This window comes from Carassius gibelio, chromosome A8, assembly GCF_023724105.1.
Source record: "Carassius gibelio isolate Cgi1373 ecotype wild population from Czech Republic chromosome A8, carGib1.2-hapl.c, whole genome shotgun sequence".
Taxonomy (NCBI): Eukaryota; Metazoa; Chordata; class Actinopteri; order Cypriniformes; family Cyprinidae; genus Carassius; species Carassius gibelio.
In genome coordinates, this window is record NC_068378.1 from 7260440 (window position 1) to 7287712 (window position 27273).

The 27273-nt window shown below is 37.7% G+C and overlaps 1 protein-coding gene across 8 annotated transcripts in view; it reads right to left on the reverse strand.

Annotated features, from left to right (window-relative positions):
* Positions 1 to 27273, reverse strand: part of LOC128018290 (calcineurin-binding protein cabin-1-like) — an 86855-nt gene that overhangs the window by 42812 nt on the left and 16770 nt on the right. For 3 of the 8 annotated variants that reach the window (XM_052603718.1, XM_052603719.1, XM_052603717.1), the window contains exons 21-30: positions 23172 to 23378; positions 22940 to 23085; positions 22606 to 22867; positions 22311 to 22475; positions 19072 to 19161; positions 18205 to 18389; positions 17369 to 17619; positions 11179 to 11274; positions 8590 to 8766; positions 5686 to 6104 (exon numbers count right to left, since the gene is read on the reverse strand). In XM_052603718.1, the coding sequence (XP_052459678.1) occupies positions 5686 to 6104; positions 8590 to 8766; positions 11179 to 11274; positions 17369 to 17619; positions 18205 to 18389; positions 19072 to 19161; positions 22311 to 22475; positions 22606 to 22867; positions 22940 to 23085; positions 23172 to 23378 (1998 nt within the window). The remainder of the gene's footprint in view (positions 1 to 5685; positions 6105 to 8589; positions 8767 to 11178; positions 11275 to 17368; positions 17620 to 18204; positions 18390 to 19071; positions 19162 to 22310; positions 22476 to 22605; positions 22868 to 22939; positions 23086 to 23171; positions 23379 to 27273) is intronic. The other 5 variants (XM_052603720.1, XM_052603724.1, XM_052603723.1 and 2 more) reach the window with 5 other exon arrangements.

Consider the following 27273-nt stretch of genomic DNA (forward strand, 5'->3'; position numbering starts at 1 on the left):
GACCGGTATAGGGTGTATTTAAACTGACCAGTGTAACCTTTTATATGTTTGGTTGACTGTACTTTATTTTAATAATGAATAATGAACAGACTATATATATATTATTTTTTATATTTTTTAGTTTAATTGATTTTTATTTATAAAAATGTATTTAAAATGTATACAAGTTTACATTTATGTTCCAACAAAATTCTGCTTGATAAATGCTCTAAAACTTTTTTGTAAATGATTGACTTTCTGATTGACTTCTGTCTATGCTCAATAAATGATGATAAGTTTAGAAATGTTGTGCATCCACTTATTATTAGTGTGACATTTTAGCATGCAAATGAAAGGGAAAACTTCAAGATATCGGCCCATAAAAATCAGCAGCACATATCGGCCATCGGCTGACCCTGAACTCTAAACATCGGCATCGGCTGTAGAAAAACCCATATCGGTAGATCTCTAGTCCCAAGTATTGCATGTAGTAAATTTTTTTAATAAAGTGTTGGCTCCTTGTGCATGCACTCATAATGAATAGGGACTGAAACTTCCAAGCTTCAAAATAAAAAAGCATGCACCATAACAGTAGTTCATCTGCTTTATTTCAGGTCTTCTCTTATAATAGACTGAAATTTTAAATCATTATTCAGCGATAATCATCACTGCCAGGGCTCTATCCTACAACTAAATGGTTGCATTCTCTGATCCTGTTACTTGCCAGAGTAGCTGATTTTTTTTAGAGGTTGCACTGGTGCCACAACCAGTTGGATTAACTTATAAACACTCCTTTTCTTGTAGCGTTTGAGAATCATTCAACAGCAAATGGAGCAGAAGCGTAACAAAACCAAACCACACTGGCCAATTATCAGACTAACAAAACTTTTGTTAGTCTGGAGCCCTGTAGATTGAAATTTAAACCAGTAGTCAATTACCGCGTTTCCACCGCAGGAACTTCACCCAGGAACTAGGGACTTTGGCCTGGTACTTGGTGTGTTTCCACCGCAGGAACCAGGAACTAAATAAAGTTCTGTGTAAAAAAATGCCCCTCAGAAAGTCCCTGCTGGCGAGGTGGTACTTTTTCAAAGGTCCAGAACTTTCGGGGGCAGGACTTGGGCACTCAGTGGCTACGTTAACATGAACCCAAATAATCCATTTGTAATCGGATTGTTGATCAATCAGACTGAAAAAGTTTTTTTTCTGTTTACAATGTGCAAACAGTGAGAAACTCTATATTATCTATGTGACTTTGGCTTTCACTATTTGAGCAGTGTGCACGTCAAAAAAATCTATTCCAATTGTAGCTTGTGACATATGAACCCGCACATCAACCCGATCACTTTATTTAGCGTTCATGTAAACACTACAATCAGATTCATCAATCGTAATGAATTCAGTCCCGTTGAACCAAAAAGTGTGCATGTAAACATAGCCAGTGAGAGAAAGAACAAAACAGAAATGTCAATGTGTTCACACAGAGTTGAAATGTTGGTTCTAATAAAAACAAATGCTGCAACATGCTTTTAGGCAGGGCTTAAAATTACTGCCATGTCACACTAGCCAGTGGTGAATGAACTGAGAAACTGAATGTTGTATTATTATAGTAAAAATGTCATTATGACAATGACAATTTTTCTTGTATATCAGTGACAAACGGTCTAGGAGGAGTTCGAAAAAGTAGATTTTGACTGAAAATCAAGATGGCGGACAGGAAGTTCAGCCAAATAAGGAAAACTTTGTATCTATGTTCTCGGCTTGACCCACGGAATCTATTAAGACCAGAAGCATTTCAATAGCCAGATTTATTCAAAAGTTATTAGCCTTTATGTAAATTGAGTTATAACTTTTGACCACTATTTTGAAATATTTTGAGTGACTTCAGGGGATGTGTTGTTGGCACATTGCGAGTTTCGTAATATTACGTCAATGCATTTGTTTAGTATAGCATTTTATTTCACAAAACTGTATTGAAGTCAATGGGAATTTCATGTTTTGTTCTATTATAGCGCCACCAAGAGGCTCAGTCCCACCATTTTTTTATGTGTCATCAGAGTGAGCCCATACATGTGTGTGTCAATTTGTTTATTCTTTGAAAAGTAAGACAAAATGGTGAAAAGCGCATTTTGGCTATTTAATTTATGCAATAGTGAAAATAAATTGGCAAAATACATGAGGTAAAAAAAAATGTGTTCGATATTGAGTCTCCAGCCCAGGGCTTCATTTTGTTCGGCTTCAGCCGATCATTTTTATTTCAGGGCATTCCTAATAATAATGTGACATCTGAAGGGCTTGCCAGCTTGCTGTGACTAACAAAGACCATCAGCCCAATTGAGCAGGAAGTTGATTTATTTTGCATGGGTTTTTACATGACTTGACCACATACTGTATGTAAAGTCAGCATGGGGAATCCCCACTGACCCCACGTTATCAAATTTGCATATCAACCACCAGTAAAAAAAAAACGGCAGCAGATACATTAGACTTCAGGCAAGTTTAAGTGGTTTGATTAAGTGGTCAGGGGTGTTACAAAACATGTAATTACGCTTAACTTGTCACTACTGCTTTTTTTATACCCATGAGGTGAGTGGGCACAGTTTTCAACGCCCAGTCTTACTTTCTGTAGGATGTGGCATCCAACGTCCATGGGCTTTAAACACACACAAGGTTGAATATGATATCATCCTCTTGGCTAAGCTGGCATTAGAGATACACAAACGGTAAATCTAGAGCTGATTCTGGCGTTCGTGCAGCAAGTGGTCATTGTATCTTTTTTATGTCAAAATACTTTCCAGTGTTATGTGCAGTGACTCCTATAAGTACACTTACAAGCCAGCTGCAGTATGATTTCCTAAAATGATAAAACACAGTTAAGATTACAAAACACTGTTTGAGTGGCCTAACACTGACTCGATTAATGGGGTGGGACTAAACAAGGTGAATCTCATTAACACTGTCAAGAAATATCATGGTTATACTTCACCCGCAAATCAAGTAAGGAATAATTGAAAATGGGATTGCATTACACCTTGGGTGTGCATTATTTTATAATGATTTAATGGACCGGAGTCAATTATTCCACTTATACTATGGTTCTCAAACAAAAAACATTGTTCATATGATAGATTTCAAAACATTCAAAACAGTCTGGTTTTGCCCTTAAAAGATTCTTGTGAGAAGGATTAATTTCTTACGCATTTCATCCAGTGCATCAGTTTGATAATTCCAAAACGTCATTTTAGACCTAGTAATAAAGGCTTGAGCTTTTGATAGTAATGCAGTTATGAGAGAGAGAGAGAGAGAGAGAGATTAAGCATGCGTCGATAGAGTGTGTGTGTCTCTCAACAATATTCGGCAGCAGCGAGTCTACTAACAGCGAAATATCTGCTTCAAGAAGAGTGCCGTTATTAACTCGCTAGTGAGAAATGACATGTAGCTTTTAAGTTGATAAAACTTAAAAATTAAGATAAAAACATCAGTGCACCGCTGACAACAAGTTTCTGTGTGCATGTATGTTTCTGTGTGTGTGCGTGTCATTACTGTACGAGTGTGCGTTTGTAAGGGAGAGAGAGTGGGAGAAATAGTTGTTGTAAAGGACTGTGATAACAAACAATGGACAGCGAATGCTATTGGTGGGCTTTTTAATTGACAGTTGAAACTACGAATCAGTACAGCTTTAGCGTCATCTGAAAGTAGTTCCGCCAAAGGAAATAGAAGTGTGTTGCATCAGAAAGTTTAGTGCGGAGCTAATGCGTGTTCTCCAAAAGTTTATTTCAAGTGTGTGCGTGCAGCTAGAAGTAAGTTCAAATGTTCTTATCTTTGTTATTAATACATTTGTGTATTGTTGCGGTTTAAGATAATCCCAGACTTCAGATATTAATGGCAATACTGTATGCGTGTGTACAAAGATTCAGCAATTGCCATTCCTTTGTGTGAATTAATGTGATTATGATTAGTTTATGACAGCTGTTTATATGGTTATCAGACCCGTTATGTGGATTATATGCTTATTTGCATGCGTACCTATAAATGCCTCAAGATTAACGTTCTAAAATTGCACCGTCATTTGTTTACATAAGACCGCCAGAATGGCGCTAATAATGTTACGGCCGCAGGTTCGAGTCCTGCTCAGAGCAGTCTGTACATAATGTTGATTTATTGTAATTATACATTGAATACAGTTAATCCTATTTAATGCCTTTTGTAACTATATAATATTGTTGTAAATGTTTGTTGTTGTTATACTTATTATTGTGTACCTTTTATTTACCATTATTGTGTGTATACTTTCAGAACCACACATACCCACATATCTACAGTGGAGAATAAAAATTAAAGAAGAAACATCAGTCATTGCATTCTAACCGGATGTGCCATAGTGATTGCAAACCTTTACTAACCAGCCCCAAATAAATACCTCAAAACAATAGTATTTGCTTTACATACATGAAACATCATTTTGTGGCAAAAACATGGTGGTTATTTGTTGTTTATTTATTATTTACTTTATTTATTAGCTTGTTCAACCAATAGCAAAATTTAGGAAGCAGCATTATTCAGTAGAAATTGATAAACAACTATAGTTTTTGTTAATGTTTCGAATGAGATTTTATTTTTATACGGTCTTGTCATATAAATTAATTTAAATGTACAAATGCATTTATTAAGTCTGTATAGTTTTATTAAGTTGTAGCTTTTAGCTTAAATAAAGTAAATTTAGTTAAATAAAATAGGAGAGATATGATGACTGTTCGTAGCACCCACTAGCAGCCTAGCTGCTGCATTCTGGACTAATTGCAAGCGTGAAATAGTGGTCTGGCAGGACTCAACGTACAACAAATTGAATAGTCCAGATGAGACAAAACAAAGGCATTAATAACCTTCTAAAAGTAATTTCTTGACAGAACATACTTTTTTATTGAGCCCAGGGGCAACATATACAAGGAAAATAAAATGGGGCCAATAACAGAACCCTGGGGGACCCCACAAGTAACAGGCACTACCTTTGAAACAAAGTTACCATACTTTACAGAAAATTATCTATTTTACAGGTAAGATCTGAACCACTATAAAACTGTCCCACTTATTCCAATTAAATGGGATAAACGCTTTATAAGAATCACGTGATCTATTGTTTCAAAAACTGCACAAAAATCAGAACTGCCGCATTACCTGCATCTCTAATTACACGGAGGTCATTATCAACTCTTAAAAGTGAAGACTCAGTGCTGTGACCTGCCATAAAACCGGACTGAAATTCATCTAAGATCTCATACTTACTAAAAAATGACATTAACTGGGAAAAAAACCTTCTCTAAAATATTTTACAGTTTTGATTTATGTACTTTAAAATATGATGTTATAACATTATAATTTTATTTGAATGTTTTTATTATAACGTATTATATGTTTATGCTGGGATGTTGTGGCTAGGCAACACAAATCTTACTTTTTCATGCAAATTTCATGGATGTACAGAAAACATAACTAGTAATCAGTAATTTAATTACATTACCAGAGTAACTTAAACACCAATTTTTTTTTAAACAGTTCAAACAACAACAAAAAAGATCTCTACTTCATTTGTCTCAGATCACAAGCCAGTTTGCATTCCTGTATTTCAGTGGTGCAGAAATGATACACTGTGACGTGTGTGTACAAGGTGTGTGTGTGTGTGTGTGCACGTGTCTGTGTGTTTATGCGCACCTTGTGTGTCCTGCTGTAGGAGTACAGGTGAGCCAGACGATAGAGACTCTTGTAGTGTTGCGGGTAGCGACCCAGACACAGGAAGAGAGACCTCACACACACATCCACTAGTGTTTTCCTCTGCTCTCTCCATCCCGGCGGCAGACACTTAGGCAACTCTATCACTTCCAGAGGAGGCGGCGGCTCTGGCCTACGCTTTCCCTCACTGGAGGAGCTGGTCTGGGGTTGAGGTCTGTGTGGTTGGGAGGTGTGCAGTGGCAGAGGTAGAGCTTGGGTCGGGGTGTCTGTGGTAGGGGTTTTGGGGACGGAGGCCTCAGGGGAGGTGATGGATAAGGTGGTATCTGAAGACTCTTGTGTGACTGAAGATTCTTGAGATAGTGTGGCAGAGCTGATATCCATGTTCTTGTCCTCCAAGGGGCCTGTGGGATTTTAAGATGCCAGAGATATTGATTGTAAAAAGCAACAGAGTAAATGATAATCAACTGTGTTTTGTGATTCTGGCAAGACAGATATTGGCTGAATTTCAATATTTCAATCCAATATCAAAAGAAAATGCTAAGACATTTTGGTAACACTTTATTTTAAGGACCAGTTCTAACTTTAAACTAGTTGCATACTATCATTCAAATTACACTGAACAAAATGATAAATGCAACACTTTTGTTTTTGCCCCCATTTTTCATGAGCTGAACTCTTTTCTACACAAAAGGCCTATTTCTCTCAAATATTGTTCACAAATCTATCTAAATCTGTGCAAAGCCAGATCACACTAAAGGAGTTGTAAAATCATAACCAATTTTGAAATCTGGTTGCAGCACATACATAAGGAGAATCTTTGCAGAATATCTTCCCTCACATGTTAAACATGCACACACTACAAGATTTGAACATCATGGCGTATCACACACTACAAGATATCATTAAGATTATCATGTCAGAGGGAGAGCCTCACTTGATCTCACGCAGCAGATCATCACTGATATTCATGTTTACGTATGTTAGCTAGCGTGCTAGTAGCTTTCTGTACTCAACCGATGCATTCTAAACAGGCCATTTCACTCCAGCGTTTCTCTTTCTCCTTACGGTTGTGATGCTTTTTTGACATATACAGACAGTTGCAATTTTGCGCATTGGCTGTGAAATACTGATGTGATCATATAGATATCATCATCCCGATTTAAATCAAACATGTTTGATATTAATCGGGGCTGCCCCGATTTGTGTGCGAGCAGATCTGGAGTTGCAAGATTCTTCCAGTGTACGCTTCACATTACCAGATAATCTGCGCCAAACATCGGGACAGATCGAGGTGCTCGACAAGATGTTTGCTCAGATTCTCAGGAGGGTGAAATCGGGGCTAAAAATCCTGAAGTGTGAGCCAGGCTTTAGTGAACACTTCTCCTTTGCGGAGATAATCCATCCACCTCACAGGTGTGTGTCATATCAAGATGCTGATTAGACAGTATGATTATTGCACAGGTGTGCCTTAAACTGGTGACAATAAAAGGCCACTCTAAAATGTGCAGTTTTGTGACACAGCACAATGTCACAGATGTTGCAAGTTTTGAGGGAGCGTGCAATTGGCATGCTGACTGCAGGAATGTCCACCTGAGCTGTTGGCCATGACTCTCTTCCAAAGGCTTCATTTCAGAGAATCTGGCAGTACATCCAACCAGCCAAATAACTGCAGACCACGTGTAACCAATACCAGCCCAGGACCTCCACATCCAGCATCGTCACCTCCAAGATTATCTGAGCCCAGACACCCAGACAGCTGCTGCAACAATCGGCTTGCATAACCAAATAATTTCTCCACAAACTGTCAGAAACTGTATCAGGGAAGACTTGAGAGGGAAAATGCTCACATTCGATGGCATCTGTCACTTTGGAGAGGTGTTCTCTTCACAGATGAATCCCAGTTTTCACTGTACAGGGCAGATGGCAGACAGCGTGTATGGCATCGTGTGGGTGAGCGGTTTGCTGATGTCAATGTTGTGGATCAAGTGGCCCATGGTGGCGGTGGGGAATGGACAGAGATACAGTGACGAGATCCTGAGGCTCATTGTTGTGCCATTCATCATGTTGCAGCATGATAATGCACGGCCCCATGTTGCAAGAATCTCTACACAAGTCCTGGAAGCTGAAAACATCCCAGTTCTGGGAGTGGACCAACATTCCACAGACCACAATCAATGTCCTGATCAACTGTGTTCCACTGTATGAGGCAAATGGTGGTCACACCAGATACTGAATGGTTTTCAGAGCCCAACCCATACACCCCACCAACACCCCCACCCCCGGACCCCCAATACAGTAAAACTGCACAGTTTAGAGTGGCCTTTTATTGTGATTCAACAACAATAACCTTACTTACTGTTAATAAGCCGAAATAATTTGGAGCAGTAGTAAATAGTTAGTGAGAATTGGTGTTTTTAGCTAAAATTTTCAAGACAAATAAGATAATTTTACATTTATTTATTTTTAGAGTTATTCAATAATTTCGCACAAAAAACAAATTAAAATATTTTTATACTACTGTACAAAAGTCTGGGGTTGGTGAGTGTTTACAAAATATGTTAAATATCAATACTAAATGCTATATACATTTTACCACAATTAAGCAAATATCATTTGATTTTTTAACAATAATGAGAAAATGATGGGAGATGTGCTGGATAACCATTAAGTATTTCCTGGTTAATCCGTTGTCAGCCACCTTTATCATTATTATAATTATTATGATTGTAACCATGTGTTAACCAGTTGGAGAGTCACTCCTGAGCTCCACAGACACAAGAACAATAATTCAAAGTATTTGCTCCCGCAAATACAGTAAATACTGTTTTTGTAGCTGGGTTAGAAATTAATTAAAAAAATCACGTTTAGAAGAACTGGCATCAATACCTGCATCCTCTGCTGTGGCCGGTTTCTCTTTTCCAGTGGCACTTGATTCTTCCGGAAAGATACTACACTTCCCAGGATCCACCTTGTGGCTGCTGTCCTGTGAGCTGGTGGCATCCATGAAGACGTCCTGCAAGGAGCTGGAGTCCGACATACCAGCAACGCTGTCCTGACTTTGCTCTGATTTAGGGGAAAAAATATACCACACAATTACACTCATTCAACAAGAGTGTCCTCCTCTGTCCTTTGTAAATAATCACGTAATTAAAAAAGACCTTTTATTCATTTATTGTTTCAGAGTAGCCCAATTTGCACAATCCACAAATCAACACAGATCCCCAGATGAATTGTGTGATAACTTCTAATGGAAACAAGGCTGGAAACAACTGCTGGATTGACAGATTTACAAATGCAGCTATTCCTGAAGAGCAGGCAGGCTTGTTTTGGATTTTAACATGGAGAAAGAGAAATCTGAATTATTTACCTGAGAACTTTTGCTATCATTTTCTACAAAATAAAGAAACAGCATTAAAGTGCTGCAAGAGTCCTAAGTCACGGAAACCAGTCAGAAAGTCAGTGAATTTTTGGTTAAATGCCTGAAATAAGGTCTGTATTTAACACAAAACCCACGATATGTCCATGTTTTTCAATTACATAAAATACATCAGTAACATCCCACTTGTGATTTTATTTTTAAAGATATTACGTGTCTTGAAATAAGTGGGACTACAAATGCTTTCTTTAACATTAAATCGAACAGGTAAACATCTATTCATTAGTCTGTTTTAACTGCCATGTTCTGTTTATTATCACAATCTTGCAAACTATTTGAACTCACACTTTCCAACTTGTACATTTCAACTTTCCCCACCTCTGACCGGATTTTCTGTTATTAATGAGATGACGCTTCCTCGCCATTGATGTAATTTTCCATTTTTTGTGAACAAAAGGTGTAAGAATCAAACTTTTGTTGGTCTCTGAGCTTATTTTCTGCAATAATCCAAAAGCCAATTGAAAAATCCTATTCGGGTTTGCAGAGAAAAAAAAAAAAAACATCTTATCACTGAAGCACTCTATTAAGCCAAAAAAACATATTACTCACCCTCACCCAAACCCATAGGCTCTTAAATGTTTTGCTTCTACCTACACTGAAATTGTGACTTATGACTCATATTCCAACTCTTCTGATTTGTGTGAGGAAAATACTAAAATGTAACTAGTTTTTCATTGCTGATATTTCCTTTGACCATAATTCTCATACCTGATTTGCACTTATGCATATTCAGGTTTGAAAGGTCATTAAGGCGAGTAATTAATGAAGGAAGATAATTCTTTTGAGTGAACTATTTCTTAAACAGGTGCATTGGTTTTGATCCAGGTCTGAGGTCAGAGGTTACAGAGCGCATGTTTCAATGCGGTGTCGAACCAGCCTGCTCCTGAGGTAGAGCAAAGCACTTGAAAATATAAGCCCAGAAAAGAAAGTTGATGTAATTCTTCTTGTGCTGCCCACAGACAAGCAAAAAGGCCCCTGAGCATGCTGGGAGTGTCAGCATTTGGCACAGAGGGTAGAAATTCATTAGCACACACCATCACCTCCATGACACAACAGAGTGCGGTGGAACACCCCCTCCCCTCCACCACACCCGCACACTCAGTGTGAAGGAAGGGGAAAATGGCACGGTGTCAGCGCAAAATTGCAGCCTCCTGCAGAGCGCATTAGCAGCTATAGGCCAACACTTCTAGGAGGCCCATTAGTTGTTCTGCTACAGATTTCAACAGGAGCTCAAAGAGTATGTTTAAAGACACAAAGAAGGTCTAGACGGGACCGGGTGCAGAAAAGACTGATCCGACTGAGGGGAGAAATCATCAACAAAGTAAGAGTGAGAAGAAAATGGCTTTTGTTGTGCAAAGGTCAAGTGTTACTGCATAATAATCTTTGATGTGACCCACAGCAAATATTAGAACAGTGAATATTGGGGTCACTTTCCTCAAAAGCAGAGCATACAACCAAACTATAATTCCATTACAGTTATTGTTATTCCAATGTAGTGTCCGTTATAAAGGCTGAGAATTGAAATAATCAACAGAATGAAGACCAATAATAGAGCTCAACAGTAAGATCATTAAAGAAAAAAAGAAGAAACAACTTCATTATGAAACCGCTTTTAAGCAATAAATGCTTTTCTAATGTAGACAAACTAAAATGTAAAAAGTGTTTAATTGCACGTTCTCTGTGAAATTCATCGAACGTGCCATATTTCAGCAGGTTAGCTACATAACCTAAGCTAAAGGGTGAAGTTGCTCTCACTTTAGCAAAATTTTGCTGGATAAAATGGTTGTTTATAGTCTACCGATGAATATAGCATGCTAAATTGCCATTCTCGTGGATTTCTACTGAATTTACTGGATTTAGCTTGCAAAAAAAATTGCTAATAAAAACCGAATAATGGTAACTGTGACCTCAACTTTACAATTGAAAGGAAAATACTGAAAAAAAAGTTTGTAATTTGGGTAACTTAACTCTTTATCTAATGAATTGGGGAAGTTACGCTCTGCTTTTGAGGAATGACAGGCGAGCCAGTAGTTTCGTACTATCGGTTGTGCGAGGAAGGGCGTCTGTACCATACACAGATCCTGGCCGCAAAGCAGAGAAACACAGGCAGTAGTCATGGTCACGTGAGAAGTCAGCTGTAGAGGAAAGTCAGTTTAGAACATGTTTCAGAACCTGGAGAGAAGTCATACAGTTATATATTCTGTGAACCGCTGTAGTGTGAATAGAGGAGATCTTTCATTATCTGTTGTGCTGAGAAATAGGCAGCTTTTAGAGGTTATTTCTGAGTCATATTTCACCACATTTTGGGAGAAAATTGTCCTTAATTGTGTTGAAAATGATGCCTCGAAGCAAAACCAGGCATCATCTTCTATGTTTAGAATATCTTTTCTTTTGATTCTGAGGTGAAATAAGACCTGCATGTGTTTGTGACATTGACATATTAAGGCCCCGATATACTTCAAGCGAAATCAAAGATTGTTGTTAACAGCAATTTAAACAAAATTAAGCCAAAGCCAATTTCATTGGTCAGTTCATTTTGGGAGTTTGCAAGCTCCGCCTTCACTGACATGCAAATCTCCAATTAATTGTCTATTTTCTAACCGACAGGAAAACGCACATATTTACATATTCATTTATATGCCGTTCCCAGCGGAGTTGAGATCGAAATAACAAAAAGAACTTCACTGCGAGTATATTGGGGCCTTTAAAAATCATCAATCATACAGGAGAGTGAATTCATCAGGTCTTGAACTGCTGTATCAGCTGATAAAGAAACTAAACTCATCCACTCACCAACATTTGCGGAAAAAGCTGTCTTTACCAACCCACATTATTCAGAACAACCCACAAGAACAATCTCCCTTGCACATGTGAGCCACGGCAGACACGTTGGTCAGAAGTGGGTTTGCACACAGAGCAGTGCAGAGTGCATTGTGGGAAGTCTTTGTTGAATCAGGGAGCTGACCCATCATGCATCCATTAAGAAGCAGCAGGTGGGAAGCAGGTCAGAGGCAGGCAGAGAGGGAGCAGGCAGGAGGCAGCAGGGAGACAGGGAGACCAAAGCAGGCCATGGGAGCAACTGAGGAACATGGGCAACATGTCACAATGTTCACCTTTAAAAATCAGACTTCAAATCTGCAAGAAGCTGTCGTGGTTTCAGTGAGGCAATGACATGAGGCCAGCCACAAAAAGTGATTAACTAAACAAAAAACATGAAAGCAATCAGAGCTGCACTGTATATTATTAGTAATGTATTATTTAATGGGATATATTATTCACAGATAACTGGAAACTGAAGAAAAAAAAGGGTTGCCCATTCATGAAGTGTGTTCTTGCACGGTTTCATTGTTTTGTCAGCCACTTTCGCCATGAGCGCTCTATCTTACATAAAGCATCCAGGACCATTACCACTTCAAACCATTAGCAAGTCATATGCTGCACTTTACAGATAACTGAGAAAATAAAAATTGATTATTGACACAGAGAAAGTAAATACCGCTAATAAATTAAACAAAAAAAGAAAGAAAAGAAAAACAGTAGATCTCTTAGAGAGAGCTGCTCACACATGAAGCGTGTTCTTGTTTCGGTTTAAAATAAACAATATTATATTTCATTAGCAATTAAAGATCGCACCATGTTTGAAAGCCTGCATATTTTTTTTTTCAAATTCTACTGACTGAGACCTTTTCTACTATATACGACACATCTATACGATTTTTATGTTTTGAATAAATGATCATATTTAATAAATTGTGAATTAAATAAAAAAATTCACAGTTAAAGAGTTGGTCACACTGTCTATGCAGATAAAGAAAGTTTCAAAGCAATACTCATTTCACGTGGCTGTTTTTAATCAAATTAGCTTTTTACACTTTAATTAAAAGTGGTAAACTACTCAAGTAAAATTATTGGTATCTCTCAAAACAAACAATTATTGTTACTGACCCAGAAATATTGGTGACTCCCAAATAAGATAAAGTAACTTTAAATGAAACAGGATATTTTTTTGTGTATGTGTGTGTAATAAATTAAACATTTCTTGTGATTTAAATTAATGCGAAATTTGAGTCTCTTTTTTTATTTCTGTTTCTTCAAGCTGGGTAATCCTGTTTACAGCTAAATCTGTTGGGTGAGTTGATGAGTCTCCATTGCTTATTTTTTACTTTAAAAAAGAATAAAGAAATCCCCTTTAAATACATGACTTACATAGCTACATTATACATATAAAAAACAAAACAATGCCCATTGATAGTCATGTAAGACATGCTACATTTAGCCTAAACTGTGATGAACACAACATAAGAGCTGAGCAGAAGTTTAGCCCCTGACAAACCACCTAAAGACTGAAGTGACGTAATCTAAGAACTGTATGAAATGAACACACCAAGCTGAGACTGACTCCAGCAACTAGGCCAACAGCACCATCTGACACGGTTTCATCAAAACAGGCCACAGCTATGCCTCCTTTCAAACTACTACAAAAAACATCTGAAACTCAAATATCCCATGTGAATTGAAAATGAATGACTTCTCACTGAAATTGTGTTTACATTATTTTGAAATCATATTTTTGTTATGCTGGACCTCTCAAAAGCATGGCTAACCTGAAAACCGATACCACAAGTTACCACAGTATAGGAAGGCTGAAAGCTGACAAAGTAAACTACGAAAGTCCAAAGAGGCCATGGATTTTTTTTTTTTTCATGATCATGACTTGATCGTCATAAATTATTTTGTGATCACGACTTACATTTTCTTGTGTTTTTTTCTCATCACAACTTAATTATTTCATTAACTTGACATAAAAGTTGTTCTCTGAGTTGCACAACTATGCAAACAGGTGGCAGTATAACTGAATATAACTGATGGGGTGTTGTATATTGTGTGTCCACTGTAATGTACACGTTAGGGATGGAATTAAAGGGTTAGTTCACCCAGATAGCAAATGTCATTAATGACTCACCCTCATGTTGTTTCAAACCCATAAGACCTCTTTTTATCTTCATAACAGAGTTTAAGATATATTAGATTTAGTCCGAGAGCTCTCAGTCCCTCCATTGAAGTTGTGTGTATGGTCTACTGTCCATGTCCAGAAAGATAAGAAAAACATCTTCAAAGTAGTCCATGTGACATCAGAGGGTTCATTGGAATTTTTTGAAGCTTCGAAAATACATTTTGGTCCAAAAATGGCAAAAACGACAACTTTATTCAGCATTGACTTCTCTTCCGTGTCTGTTGTGAGAGATAGTTCAAATGAAAGCAGTCTGGATATCCGGTTCACAAACGAATCATTCAGTTCACCAATTGAACTGAATCGTATTAAACTGTTCGCATCTCTAATACGCATTAATCCACAAATGACTTAAGATGTTAACTTTTAAAAAATGTGGCTGACACTCCCTCTGAGTTCAAACAAACCAATATCCCGGAGTAATTCATGTACTCAAACAGTACACTGACTGAACTGCTGTGAAGAGAGAACTGAAGATGAACACCGAGCCGAGCCAGATAATGAACAAAAGATTGACTCGTTCACGAGTGAAGAACCGTTTCTGTCAGACGCGTCTGATTCGTGAACCGAGGAGCTGATGATACTGCGCATGAGTGATTCAGCGTGAAGCAGACCGACACACAGAGCGTCTGAACTGAACTGATTCTTGTGGTGATGGATTCTGAACTGATTCTGTGCTAGTGTTATGAGCGCGGGTAAACCGAAGGATTGAATCAAGGGCAATCATCGCAAATGACGCCATTACAACGAGCGCAAAAGAACCAGTGAACCGTTTTCTTCAACCGGTTTATTGAATCGAACTGTCCGAAAGAACTACTGGTGATTCGAAAACCGATGCAACCGGTTCTTGACTCGTGAACGAGTCAGTCTATTGTTCGTTATCTGGCTCGGCTTGGCGAGTATTCAAAAAATTCTAACTGACCCTCTGATGTCACATGGACTACTTTGATGATGTTTTTCTTACCTTTCTGGACATGGACAGTAGACCGTACACACAGCTTCAATGGAGGGACTGAGAGCTCTCGGACTAAATCTAAAATATCTTAAACTGTGCTCCGAAGATAAACGGAGGTCTTACGGGTTTGAAACAACATGAGGGTAAGTTATTAATTACATAAATTTGCTATCTGGGTGAACTAACCCTTTAAGACCTGCTTCATGATCACTATAATTTGTGCAGTGCTGTTCATTACTGACATTTAATTAACTTATAAATGTTAAATGTTTGCATCAATATTAATATTTTATGTTGAAATAAGACACTGTCAACTTCCTAAGAAAACTAGCACAACACTAAGTTGAGACAGCAATGTACCAAGTCTAGAAAAATATCAAGTTGTCTTACTAACTTGAATTAATGAGATATTAAGACTGTAAGATTAATTTACAAAAAGATAGGAAGAGATATAGAGCACTGAGAAGCTTTAAGCCATCATTACAGCCAAAAAAATGTATATGTATTATTCTAATAAAGCCAAACAAACCTGCAGAAGCTTCTACTACACTCTTGCTCCACTTCTGACCTAATTCATTTAAAATGTAACAAATGGCCAAGCAGGTTACCTACACCACAAGATCAACACAGAATACATGATTTATTGGGTGAACAAGTGCAAAGCACATTCATAATTCGTGCAGGAATGGCAAGCGCACATAAAATGATGGTAATTTGGTGGATGTGAAGGCAATTCAGCAGCGGAAACAATGTAAAGAATGAATGTAAACCATTCTGATTGAAAATCTGATTTCATTACCTGTAGGGGTGACCCCGAATAGTAGATGATTCGATGCTTCGATTTGAGGAGCCAGATTCAACTACCAATCTCAGCTGAATATTCGCAGAGGTGTCATGATCATGCCATATTGGCTATAAGGGGGAGCTCAAATGTCTGATTTCACATAGAACTAGCAGTTTTCTCCCAAGAAGTTAATATACAGCCTATAAGATAATGCTGTAAAAATAAGAATCTGAAAAAAAAAGAAGCTTTAAATATATTTTTTAACATGCTTGAATAAATCCAACCACCCCTACAGATTTAAGTTTCACTTTCCAGAACCCGTGACAGACAGATAACTACCTTGGAGGCAGGGGTTTATATCTTAACCAAGACTCAAAAAAAAAAACACAGACTTGATTTTTTCGATCAGGTAGGGTTCAAGTGATTTCAAAAAAAAAAAAAAAAAAAATATATATATATATATATATATATATATATATATATATATATATATATATATATATATATATATATATATATATATATATATAGCCTCTATTATTTATCTTGTTAAAGCACTGCATCATCAGGACAAACAAAGAAGCATAATATTAATAACTATGATGAGACCGGAGAACACCATTATAATAAAATGCTTTGAATTTTTAGAGTTTAGTTGCTGTTTCTGCACGTTGTTCGTGAAGAACACATGCACAAAAGGAGTTCATTTAGAGCCTCGCAGACACATTCATGCATTTGGGGCATTTTGCACAGATAGCCTCTAAGTCGTAATATTAACTTTAGGTTGCATAAATAAAGTGTATTCTATATGAGATAAATGAGTTAAATCCCACTGATTAAAATCCTGCTATCAAATACTTAATTCTACTGGTCATCTTCAGCGAGTGCAGCTCAAAACAAAAATACAGAACATTAATAACTTCTTTTATAGACATAATGTTATAATGAAAGCACTATTCAATTTTGCTGATGTTTAATGTTAATTAAATTTTAATCAAAACATTATTTTTGTATCTGCGAGGCGTCGGTCACACATTTTCCCTGTGCGTCGGTAATTATGGTTGTCGCATGTCTGACTTGAGTCTTGTTAATGTATTTTGCCCCGCCCCCAAACATATGATTCGACTATCAGTCGTACATCGGCAAGATTTGAAAATTCCGATTCGACTATGAAAATCCTTAGTCGGGGACACCCCTAATTACGTGAAGGCAAGAAATGACAAAGTGTAACTAAAGCAGAGCGAATAAAGAAACGGGGGGAAAAATGCTGAGACACTGTAAGCAATGTTGCCCATTTTCCCATGATCCTCTAAGGCCTGGTGCAGATGGTAAGAAGAGGGGTGGGAGGAGATGTTATTATACACCAGAGCCCATAATTCAAATTCATAGTGGTGAATACTGTAAGCGTCATCATCCTCATTCCCCGTGCGTGAGTGAGTGAGTGAGTGAGTGAGTTATTCTCTGGCCCTGGTACTGTACCGTCCTGCTGCTGCTGCTGGAGCTCCTGCCCCTGCCTGTGCCTCTGCTGCAGGCTTTTACGTTTGATGTAATCGTGGTCGACCGGAGTGACCGCGTACGGGGGAGAACTCGCACCTGCCGCACCGTCGCCAGGCAAAGAAGCTGGAGGAGCCACCACAGATGTGACAGATGAGCTGGCCAACGCTGCCGGACAGGTACTCACGCCAGCCGAGGAGCGCGAGTCTTCATCGTTAACGGACGGAAGCTTTTCCCTGTTGGGAGGAGAGAATTATGTTAACAAAACAGAAACACGAAAAGAATGTAGGGTTTCTTTTAACATCGTTAAAGAACGTCTGCTCTCACGTCAACACAGCTTTTGTGAAAGTGCATCTGAGATCAACGTGGAAGGGAAGAAACTGTTGAATAAAGGAGTTATTTTTGTGCACAGAAAGCTTTGCCATCACCTCATAAAACAACCTCTGGAGTCATGTGGACTACTTGAACGATTTATTTACTGCATTTCTGGGCATTGACTAGTAGCTGTGTAGGATGTAATGGAGGGACAGAAACCTCATTACAAATAACTTCTTCAAAACTCTGCACTTAAGCAAATCAAGTGAGGAAACAGCCTCAAAGTCTGTCTAATATGAGTGCTGGGTTAACTTTTAGCTTGCTACTAATTTCTACATGATCTTGTGCAAGACTACAGTGTGTAATATCAGCAATGGCAGTGCAGCCTCCTCTTTTTAAAGGTTTGCTGACATACAACTGTAATCAATTTGAAATCAGAATCTTAGACTATGTTTGACAAAGTGAGGCCCCTCCAAGCCTAAAGCTTAAAAGGTTTGTGGTCATACTTGTCACTGCTGGTTTTGGACGTGGTCTTCTCCTCCCCGCGTGCAAAGGGTCCAACAGCAGCTTCGGCGAGCATGTTGAAGAACACCTCATAATTCAGAAGCTTCATCTGCTGCTCAGACTGTTCACCATCATCTTCCTCATTCTCCAGCAACTTCAGAATGGTGGCGCTCAGGCGGAAAAACAGCTGACCAGTCGGAAATGAGAGAGGAGATATATTTCCAGAAGAATTCAAATGCAACTCGTGCTCAGTTGTATGTTCGTAGTACAGGAGTACATGCAATACATTTGCAATACACTACTGTTCAACAGTTGGAGGTCAGTGAAGAAAAGACATTGAAATGTAAAAAAGAATTTTAGATTTTTTTTTTTTTAAGAAATTCATACTTTTATTCAGCAAGGATGCATTAAACTGATCAATGTAAAGATTTTTACATGTATATTAATTTATTTTTCAAATAAATGCTATTATTTTGAACTTCCTATTCAAAGAATCGTAAAAAAAAAAAAAAAAATCCAGAAAAATTTTAGGCAACACGGTTTTCATTATTGGAAATAATAAGAAATGTTTCTTAATCAGCAATTCAGCATATTAGAATGATTTCTGAAGGATCATGTGACACTGAAGACTGGAGGAATGATGATGAAAATTCTGCTTTGATCACAGGAAGTACATTTTAAAATAGCATTTTAAATTTCCAATTGTAGTAATATTTGACATTATTAATGTTTTGATGTATTTTTGATCAAATAAATGCAACCTTTTTGAGCATAAGACTCTTCTTTTAAAAACATCAAAACTGCAGCAACCCCATCTTTTGAATGGAAGCGTACACAACAGTGTAAATGAGCCCTATTCCACTACATACCTCTAAGGCCTCCATGGCGAGGTCAGGGGGGTTGTGGTAGTGGATTTTGCGAGGGTATCTGGCTGCCTCCTCATGCAGGTAGTGTGCAGACTGGAGAGAGAAGGACACAAAGGCTGTAATGAGATGCGTGTCTGACTGTTGTGTGGTCAGTTTTATCCACAAGGAACTATCTGAACGATGAATAAAGTAGGCATTTCATACCAGAACAGAGTCAGACCTGAAGGTGAGTTTGCAGTGACTAAAAGTACACTTATGTCAGAGTGTCCTAATCTTTCTCAAACTGTAACACTGAACTGTTGGCATGTTCGGTTCACAAGTTTTCACACCTGGCTGATTTAGAGCATTTGTTCAGGAACCTTGCTAGTTTTTTCTTTAGTTCAGATCATTTAAGCATATATAAACAAGGCAATCGTGCTCGGATCCACGTCAAAACAATCAGTCTGACTTTGCCTGCAGAAGTTTCTGGCAGCCTATCTGGAGCGGTTCGGATGAAGCAAGTACATAAAGAGATGCACTCTGACCAATGAGAGGACAGTTTTACTCCGGGTACATTTACTTAATAACAATGCACTAAAAATGAAAAAAAAAACTTTTCCTTAGCATTTTTGAAAAGTTTCAATTACATACGACAAACAATCCTAATTCACACGGATCCACGAAAAACAGCTAAAATTATGTATAATGTATGCCAGACCACTAGATGGCAATGTCACTTTGTAGAGACACTCACGCATGCCTGTAGATTGAACAGGTAATACACACGTGCATGACGTTTTTGTGTTAACATGGAGATGATAGTATCATTTTCAAAAATGTGCACTTCCAAAAGTCTGCACTACAGGGCAGTTTTAAGTTGAAAGCAATGTCATGTAAACAAACCCTTTACATGTGACACATTATGGTATGCTTAGAACCGAACGGACATAAACTTACTCAACTAAACAGGCATTATTGTCTTTAAGAGATGCTTTACAGCAGAATTTGAATTATCTTCATAAAGAAAGCCCCTTTCACACTGCCATTCTGTCAAATACTTGGGTAAGGTTTTCCGGCAATTGTTCCCGGGTCGCTAGATTTTGCACTTTCAAACCGCCAGTGATTACCCCGGGATATGTGCGTGTTTTCACACACAACCCGTAATGACACGTGACATCAGGGCGTGATGTGTAATGTATGAGTCGAGAACGTTAGGCACGTTATACTTTCACTGAAGCTGGGGAACGATCTCGGCGTCAGCGCGAAAAATGTGTGGAACAAAACTGATCTCTGCTTCATTACAGTTTGCACATATTTTTTTGTCCCGAATGTTGATTACATTTACATTTATTCATTTAGCTGATGCTTTTATCCAAAGCGACTTACAATTGCTATGTTGGAGGTCGTATGCCTCTCGAGCAACTAGGGGTTAAGTTGTCTTGCTCAGGGACACATTGGTGTCTCACAGTGAATTCGAACCCAGGTCTCTCACACCAAAGGCATGTGTCTTATGCACTGAGCCAACTCCACCCATCTTGATCTTCCTTCAAAACAGCCGGTAAAAGAGTCGTGCGATAACGTGCGTCATCACTTCACAGCATTATATCTGGCTTTTGTTCACACAGCCTCGTCCTGGGAATGAACCCTGCAATGTTACGATATATAATGCAACGATATATATCTCGATATCTTTACAGGAAAAATAACCCCCCAAAAACTACTGCAAAAACAAATATGCCAAATATTACGTTTAGGGCCATATGAAACGTTTTATTTTTTTTTCACCATATGCTTTATTGTTACATAATTCTGTGTTTTAGCATGTGTAATTAATTAAATGCATAAAACAACTTAATTAGTTAAAAAAATTCTTAAAATAGCCTTACGTTAAATTTTTTCCCTTCAGAAATTCTGTGTATTTACATTTTTCTGGTTGTCAAATGAAGGCATAAAACATTTATTTTATTTATCTTTTAATTATTTAAAATTAAGCAAACTTTATTTTTTGGTAAACAAAGGCGATTTACTATTAAAAATAAAACATGGAAGAAACGTTGTGTGATTATTCCTTAAAAAATATGTTCATTTCATTTTAATAGTAGTAGTGGGCTATGCACATTCTGCTGAACAATAGTAATAAATTTCGGCCAAATACTTTTATTTTGACGGGTTTACCTTTACAGTTCTGTGTATGTGATACTACAGTCTATGATGTGATGAGCTAGTTTTACTCAAATCAAATGGTTAGATGCTCATGAAGTGACTCTCGGTGCAGTTCTGGAGATGTTCCTCATTTGTTCACATCTTTATCAGTGAGAGGAAAGACGCTGAAATCAGCGTGAGCGTCACGCACGCTTCCTTGTGTTTAATGAATGAAGACGCGCTTCTGCACCATTCATTAACACAGACACGCAGAACATGCAGGATTCATATTTATATAGACTTTTCCGGGTTAATATTTGCAGATATTAGTCTATATCGCGATTTGATTTAAGTGCATGACCTACTTTTGATAATTCATTAAAAATTTGACAAATTCCGTGACATTCCGCATTAAACTGTAAATACCGTTTTTATGACTGGATTCAATGTTTCCATCCGCGTTTTCTACATCGCGGAAATCATTGGGCCCTACGTTAGACATCTGCCTTCTGTTCGTCCTACACCTTAAAACGAAGTATCTCCATATAATGGAGCCAGTTGTCCTTTTGTTTTTTAGACTTTGCTTTTTAGACTAGTTCTGTACACGCGTGGGGAGGGGGGACAAAAGCAAGGAGGTGGGGGGCGAGCGAACGGGGGTGAGCACAGCACAGAGAAGGCAAAGAAAAAAGTGGCGGAATCAGAATTAAACAAACAATATTATATATATATATATATATATATATATATATATATATATATATATATATATACACAAATATATATATACACAAATATATATATACACAAATATATATATATATATATATATATATATATATATATATAAACACAATATGTCAAAATCCATATCGTGTTTAAAAAATATCTCGATATATTTCAAATATCGAGATATCGCCCACCCCTATATAGAAGTAAAGGTGACCTGAATTAACATGAAGCTAAACAAACCAAAAATAAAAGGCGATTTGTAACCAATAAAGCTCTGGTTTTAGAACAAAGCAAACAACCTACAGGTCTGAAAACAACCCTAGTGATGGATGTCACACATTCTCAATAGCCAATCAGATTATCCAGCAGGCCAGCTGTAGCCAACTCATCACCATTTTGTACAGCTGCAGGTAGTCTTTGGGCGGCAGTTTGCGCTTCTCAGCAATCTTCCCCATCATGTAGTGAATGAGCCACTCTTCCTCATCACCGCCACAGCGAGAGGCGCTCTGAAAACACTGCGACGCCTTCTCTAACATCGAGTCTCTGCGCTCTTCCATCTTTAAACACAAACAAACAGTAGCTGACACAAATCCTGAAACACAGTCACCTGAAACTTATTTCTAGTTTAATTCACACTCCTGTCTCGCTCACTCTCAGATGAGTCTTCATCTTTACAAAGTGAAGTACCTGTTTGATCAATTCAGGAGGAAGTTCGTGTTTCCATTGTTTGAGCTGTCTGGAAGCGAAAGAGTGCAAGGCATAGGACATGGTACCATACTCAATCCACAGGGAGAGGTTGGAGCCGTCTATCTCCAGAGCCCGTTTGAAACAGGTCAGCACAGCCGGAGAGTTTTTCCAGATGGGTCCGTCACTCCTGAGCTCATTGGAGTTCAGCTTGTCCTGGATGCGACTGGCACGTGCCAATGCCATGCCTGCCCACGAGTCAAACCTGGAGAGACAACAGTCACCTACAGCTGAATGCATTGATGATAGAAACCTCAAATGTAAAACGGTCACAGACCTGTTGGGACACAAGCAGATGTCGTGCACGTAGAACTTGATGGCTTTGGACGGCTCTTTGTTTTTGAAGTGGTAGTCTGCTAGCAGGTAGTACAGCTCGTTAACCACAGGGGGCGCCGGGGACGCTCCTTCCGGAAGCGCTGGCACCTTGGAGAAGAAGAAATGCTTTTAACTGACAGATGAATGGATAAAAAAAGATCTAGATGAAGGGATAAAAGTCAATGAGCTCAAACCTTGAGAGCACCTCCTTCGATATAGGCAGACACGTCATCTACAGACAGCGTTGGGCCATTGTTACGTGGGATTATTCCAGAAAGCCTTTTAAGCAGGTTGGCAAGGTCAGCAGAGACAGTGCTGGTCTTATAGCTGTCAAACTCTGGCAAGGTCTTGGGTTTAAAGTATTCGAACATAAAGACGGCATCATCCCAATGAAGCTCCACCTAGATCAGAGATAGAGAGAGAAAGATGTAACAATACCATGTAATCAGATTCCAAAACAGTTTTATTTGAGTGTTATTTATAAAATTATTATAGTACTGATTCACATTTTGAGCTAGCATTTATTTCAATACTTTCCGTTTTCATTAAAATTTTAGATATATTGTTATGTGCTTTTGTCATTATTAGCTTTTAGTTTAATATTTCTATTTAACTTACATTTTTATTTTAGTTTTAGTAATTATAGTACTTATTTTAGCTAGTTGCCAATGCAATATTTCTAATTCAAATTAATTTATGTTTTTTTGGGGTTTAAATATTTTTACTAGGAATTCCGTTAGAAATGCAAACAAATAGAACCCAAAAGTGCTGTCCAACAATAAAAGCAGGTAATGTAGGCATCAATAATCTCATTTTTGCAGAAAAGAAATAAACAATCACATTTTTTGTCCATGTGCTAGATGTTAATTATTTTCGCACGTTTTTATTTCTAACCTTTTACAGCAATGCAGTGTGAATGCTCTGATCCGTTAACATGGGCTCAGACAAAAGGCGCATCACAGACAGTGTGTGAACCTGGAGTTAGGCATATGCCCAGTCTCTTCTGTTCTCGCGCCTGGCGCAATGCATTCTGATTGGATCGGAAAGCATATTACGGGAGGTCAGGTTTAGAAATCGCGCACGCTCAAATCGTGATTTTATGACGATTTCTTTTCATCGCACAGCCATAGAATGGACTGGAAATGAACAGAAAACCATTGGCGGCCCACCTGCAATACCACCGCGACCCACTAGCGGACCACAGGTTGAAAACCACTGTTTTACGGTATACCTAATTCTTGTGTACCCATCAGCTCTGTCAGACATATTTTAAACGTTGGAACAAAATAATAAGTTTCAAGCAGAGATTAGCCCAAAGACGTCGTTCCCAAATTTCAATAGGAAATTCCATTGCAAGTTCCTCTTACCCCGCAAGATTACATTTCTCTATAGACTCTATAGACTTTCCAGATACATAGGTTTAGGTGTGGTATAATTAGGAATGTTACATTCGTGCTTTAAGTAGAAATTTTTCATCTTATAATAAAATTTTACTTAATTTCAGAATTATGTAAACATTTTTTTTGTTTGTCAACAATGATCACACTGGTTCAACATTTTGCCACTAAATTAACATATTAATCACCCTGCAAATTGACAAGATTTCACCAGCCATAAATATTTCTTACAAACCACAAAACTGTACTTTTTATAATTAAAAAAAAAAAAATTATCCCACTGTTTAACATTATCAGTTATTTTAATTGTATCTAATTATATCCTTTTGTTTATGATAATGGGATTTACATTTTTTTTTTTTACGATTTATCATCAGATATTACCATGCTAATTTTGGTCAAGGATATTTTGCCAAACATACATGAATGTAAAGTTTTAACTGGGGATTCCTGTCAAGCTATTAATGAGAACAGACTCTTTTGTTCCCCTCAGGAGTAACGGAGTAATGCCTGTGAGTAAAGGAGTAATGCCTGTTTCACACTGCTAGCGTAATTTTTATTACGCTGAATAATGAAGATGTCAATATGTTTTATGTGTATTTATTGTGTCTATAGCTCTGTTTCTGTAACTGTGGAACTGAAAATAAATAAAAGGCATACGTTTTTCATGTCGATCATAAATGAACACGTGCAATATTTACAGAATACAATATTTACAGAAGCTGTCACTGTATGAATAATGAATTTCTTATGTGTACACCATTGTAACTTAAGATCCTGAGCAAGATGAATTGTTCGTTGTGAGTTTGATTAAATGTTTTAAGTTATAATTTGTTTATATGGCATTTAAACAAGTTAAAATGGGTAAATCTTCCAAACATACTTTTTATTCTTCGTTTTCTTTCCCTACTCCAATTTGTGTTAAAACATGCTAGACATGCTTATTCTGTGCATGTTTTGTGTGAAATCATGTTTATTTTGTCCATCAAAAATAGACGCTGTGCCGAAACCCTCACTTCACTGCTGCACAAGCAATGCTCCTGCTTCCGGTCTGAATCAACTCTTTGCTTGACATTGACACTTATCCATCGGAACAAAAAGCAATTTCCCTACTTGCATTATGACAATTTGTTTGGGTAGAAATGAGCTGAATGTTTATGACAGGGCCAGAAAAATTTTGCTGATTAGTTTTGATTTATAACACTAACAAATGCAGCATCAGATAAGTGAAAGAAACCTACAAAGAATATAAAACCAGATTATACTGTTGGTTAATGCATTCAGAGAAGAGAAAGTGGCTGGAATTCAGGATGAGTTATGGATTGAACCTAACTAATTTGTTCAGGAAGCCAGGATCAAGTAAATTGTCCTGATACTGATTCGAAAAAGTAGGATGACAGCGTTTTGTAATTATGCTCCCTTTTGAAATCACATGCATCCTTTGTGGATTCCACACTAAATTTACCAGAGATTAAAGAATGAAGAAATGTTGATTTTAAACCTATAATTGTATTTTATTCTTTACTGTGAAGTACTGATTAAAAAAAAAAAAAAAGAAAAAAAAAAGCTGATTATTCAGCTGAGAAGCATGCACATTTTCATAACCAAAACAAAAAACCAAAATCACCACCAACACTGACTTTTTACCCTTTCCTCCATTGGTGCTGTTCCTCAAAGCTCCACAGAATAAGCACAGTTCAATATTTGCTAAATGCCTGCAAAAATCTACACCGCATGGTCTGTTTCCTCCAGAGACGCTGAAATAGATGCAGAACGCCTCGGTTTTGTACTTTGGTGGTGTGTACAGCATTTCTTGTGTGAGCAGTGCTGCATAATGGGTGTGTGTGGGTGTTTAAATGATCAATATGCCTCTTGCTGCCAAAAGGTAATAAATCAGTGGATTATTGCTGAATCAGACAACCAGCTCATCCTATCCAACATCCACCTACCTTCATTAGTGCAGGGACAGTTCTCCTTCTCTCTTTTAAGAAGCTTTAGATCTTCGACACATTAAATACGAATGTACACAGGAGACTTTGGAGTCATGTTTGGAAGTAACTAAAGTTAGCACTGCTGACTTAACTACACTTTTTGGTAGCCAAGCTAAAATATTACAGTTTTATTTCAGCACGTAATGGGTTAGTGTGACAGTCATTTATGACATTATTTTGCATCTTTCAGTGGGCAGAAAACATTGAGTGACCACACTAAGTGTATTGAGGGAGAAGAGGTTGTTTAAATGTTTCTGTTAGTAGTTTCTACAAGCTAATTTATTACATGGGCAGCTTAAACCATAGCTTAAAGGAGAAATCGGATGCCCATTTTCCACAAGCTGTTGTGATTCTTTAGTGTTTTCATGAAATGTCTAACATACTTTAGTTAAAATTCCTCTATTGTCATGTAAAACAACACTTTTTCCCCTTGTCAACAGCTCTGTTCACAGCAACCCATTTCAGTGCATATCTCTTTAAATGCTAATGAGCTCTGCTGAACCCGCCTCTCTCTTAAGGCGATTTCCAAATAATAATAATAATAAATATAAAGTGTGAGACTTACTTCTAGTGGTGCAGGTGGATCACAAACAGTGGGTACTGATCCATCCTTGAGTTTTAACGTTTTAGAAAAACCTGCCTTAAATTGTCCCTTATTTAGAAAGCAGTCTGGAGTAAAATGATTTGGGTAGAACATAAACTAATTTAGGAGCATAACCATTAAAAACAGAATTAAACCACTGCGTCCCCAGTGGCTCTAACGTCGGGAGAAAATGAAGAATCTTATGTTGGCTTCTTACATCAAACTACAAAACATCTGCATTGCTTACGAGAAAATGGCAGACAGTGTACAATGGGTTAAAGGCGATATGCTGACGATATGCTAATGCAGGACAGTCCGTCAGCGG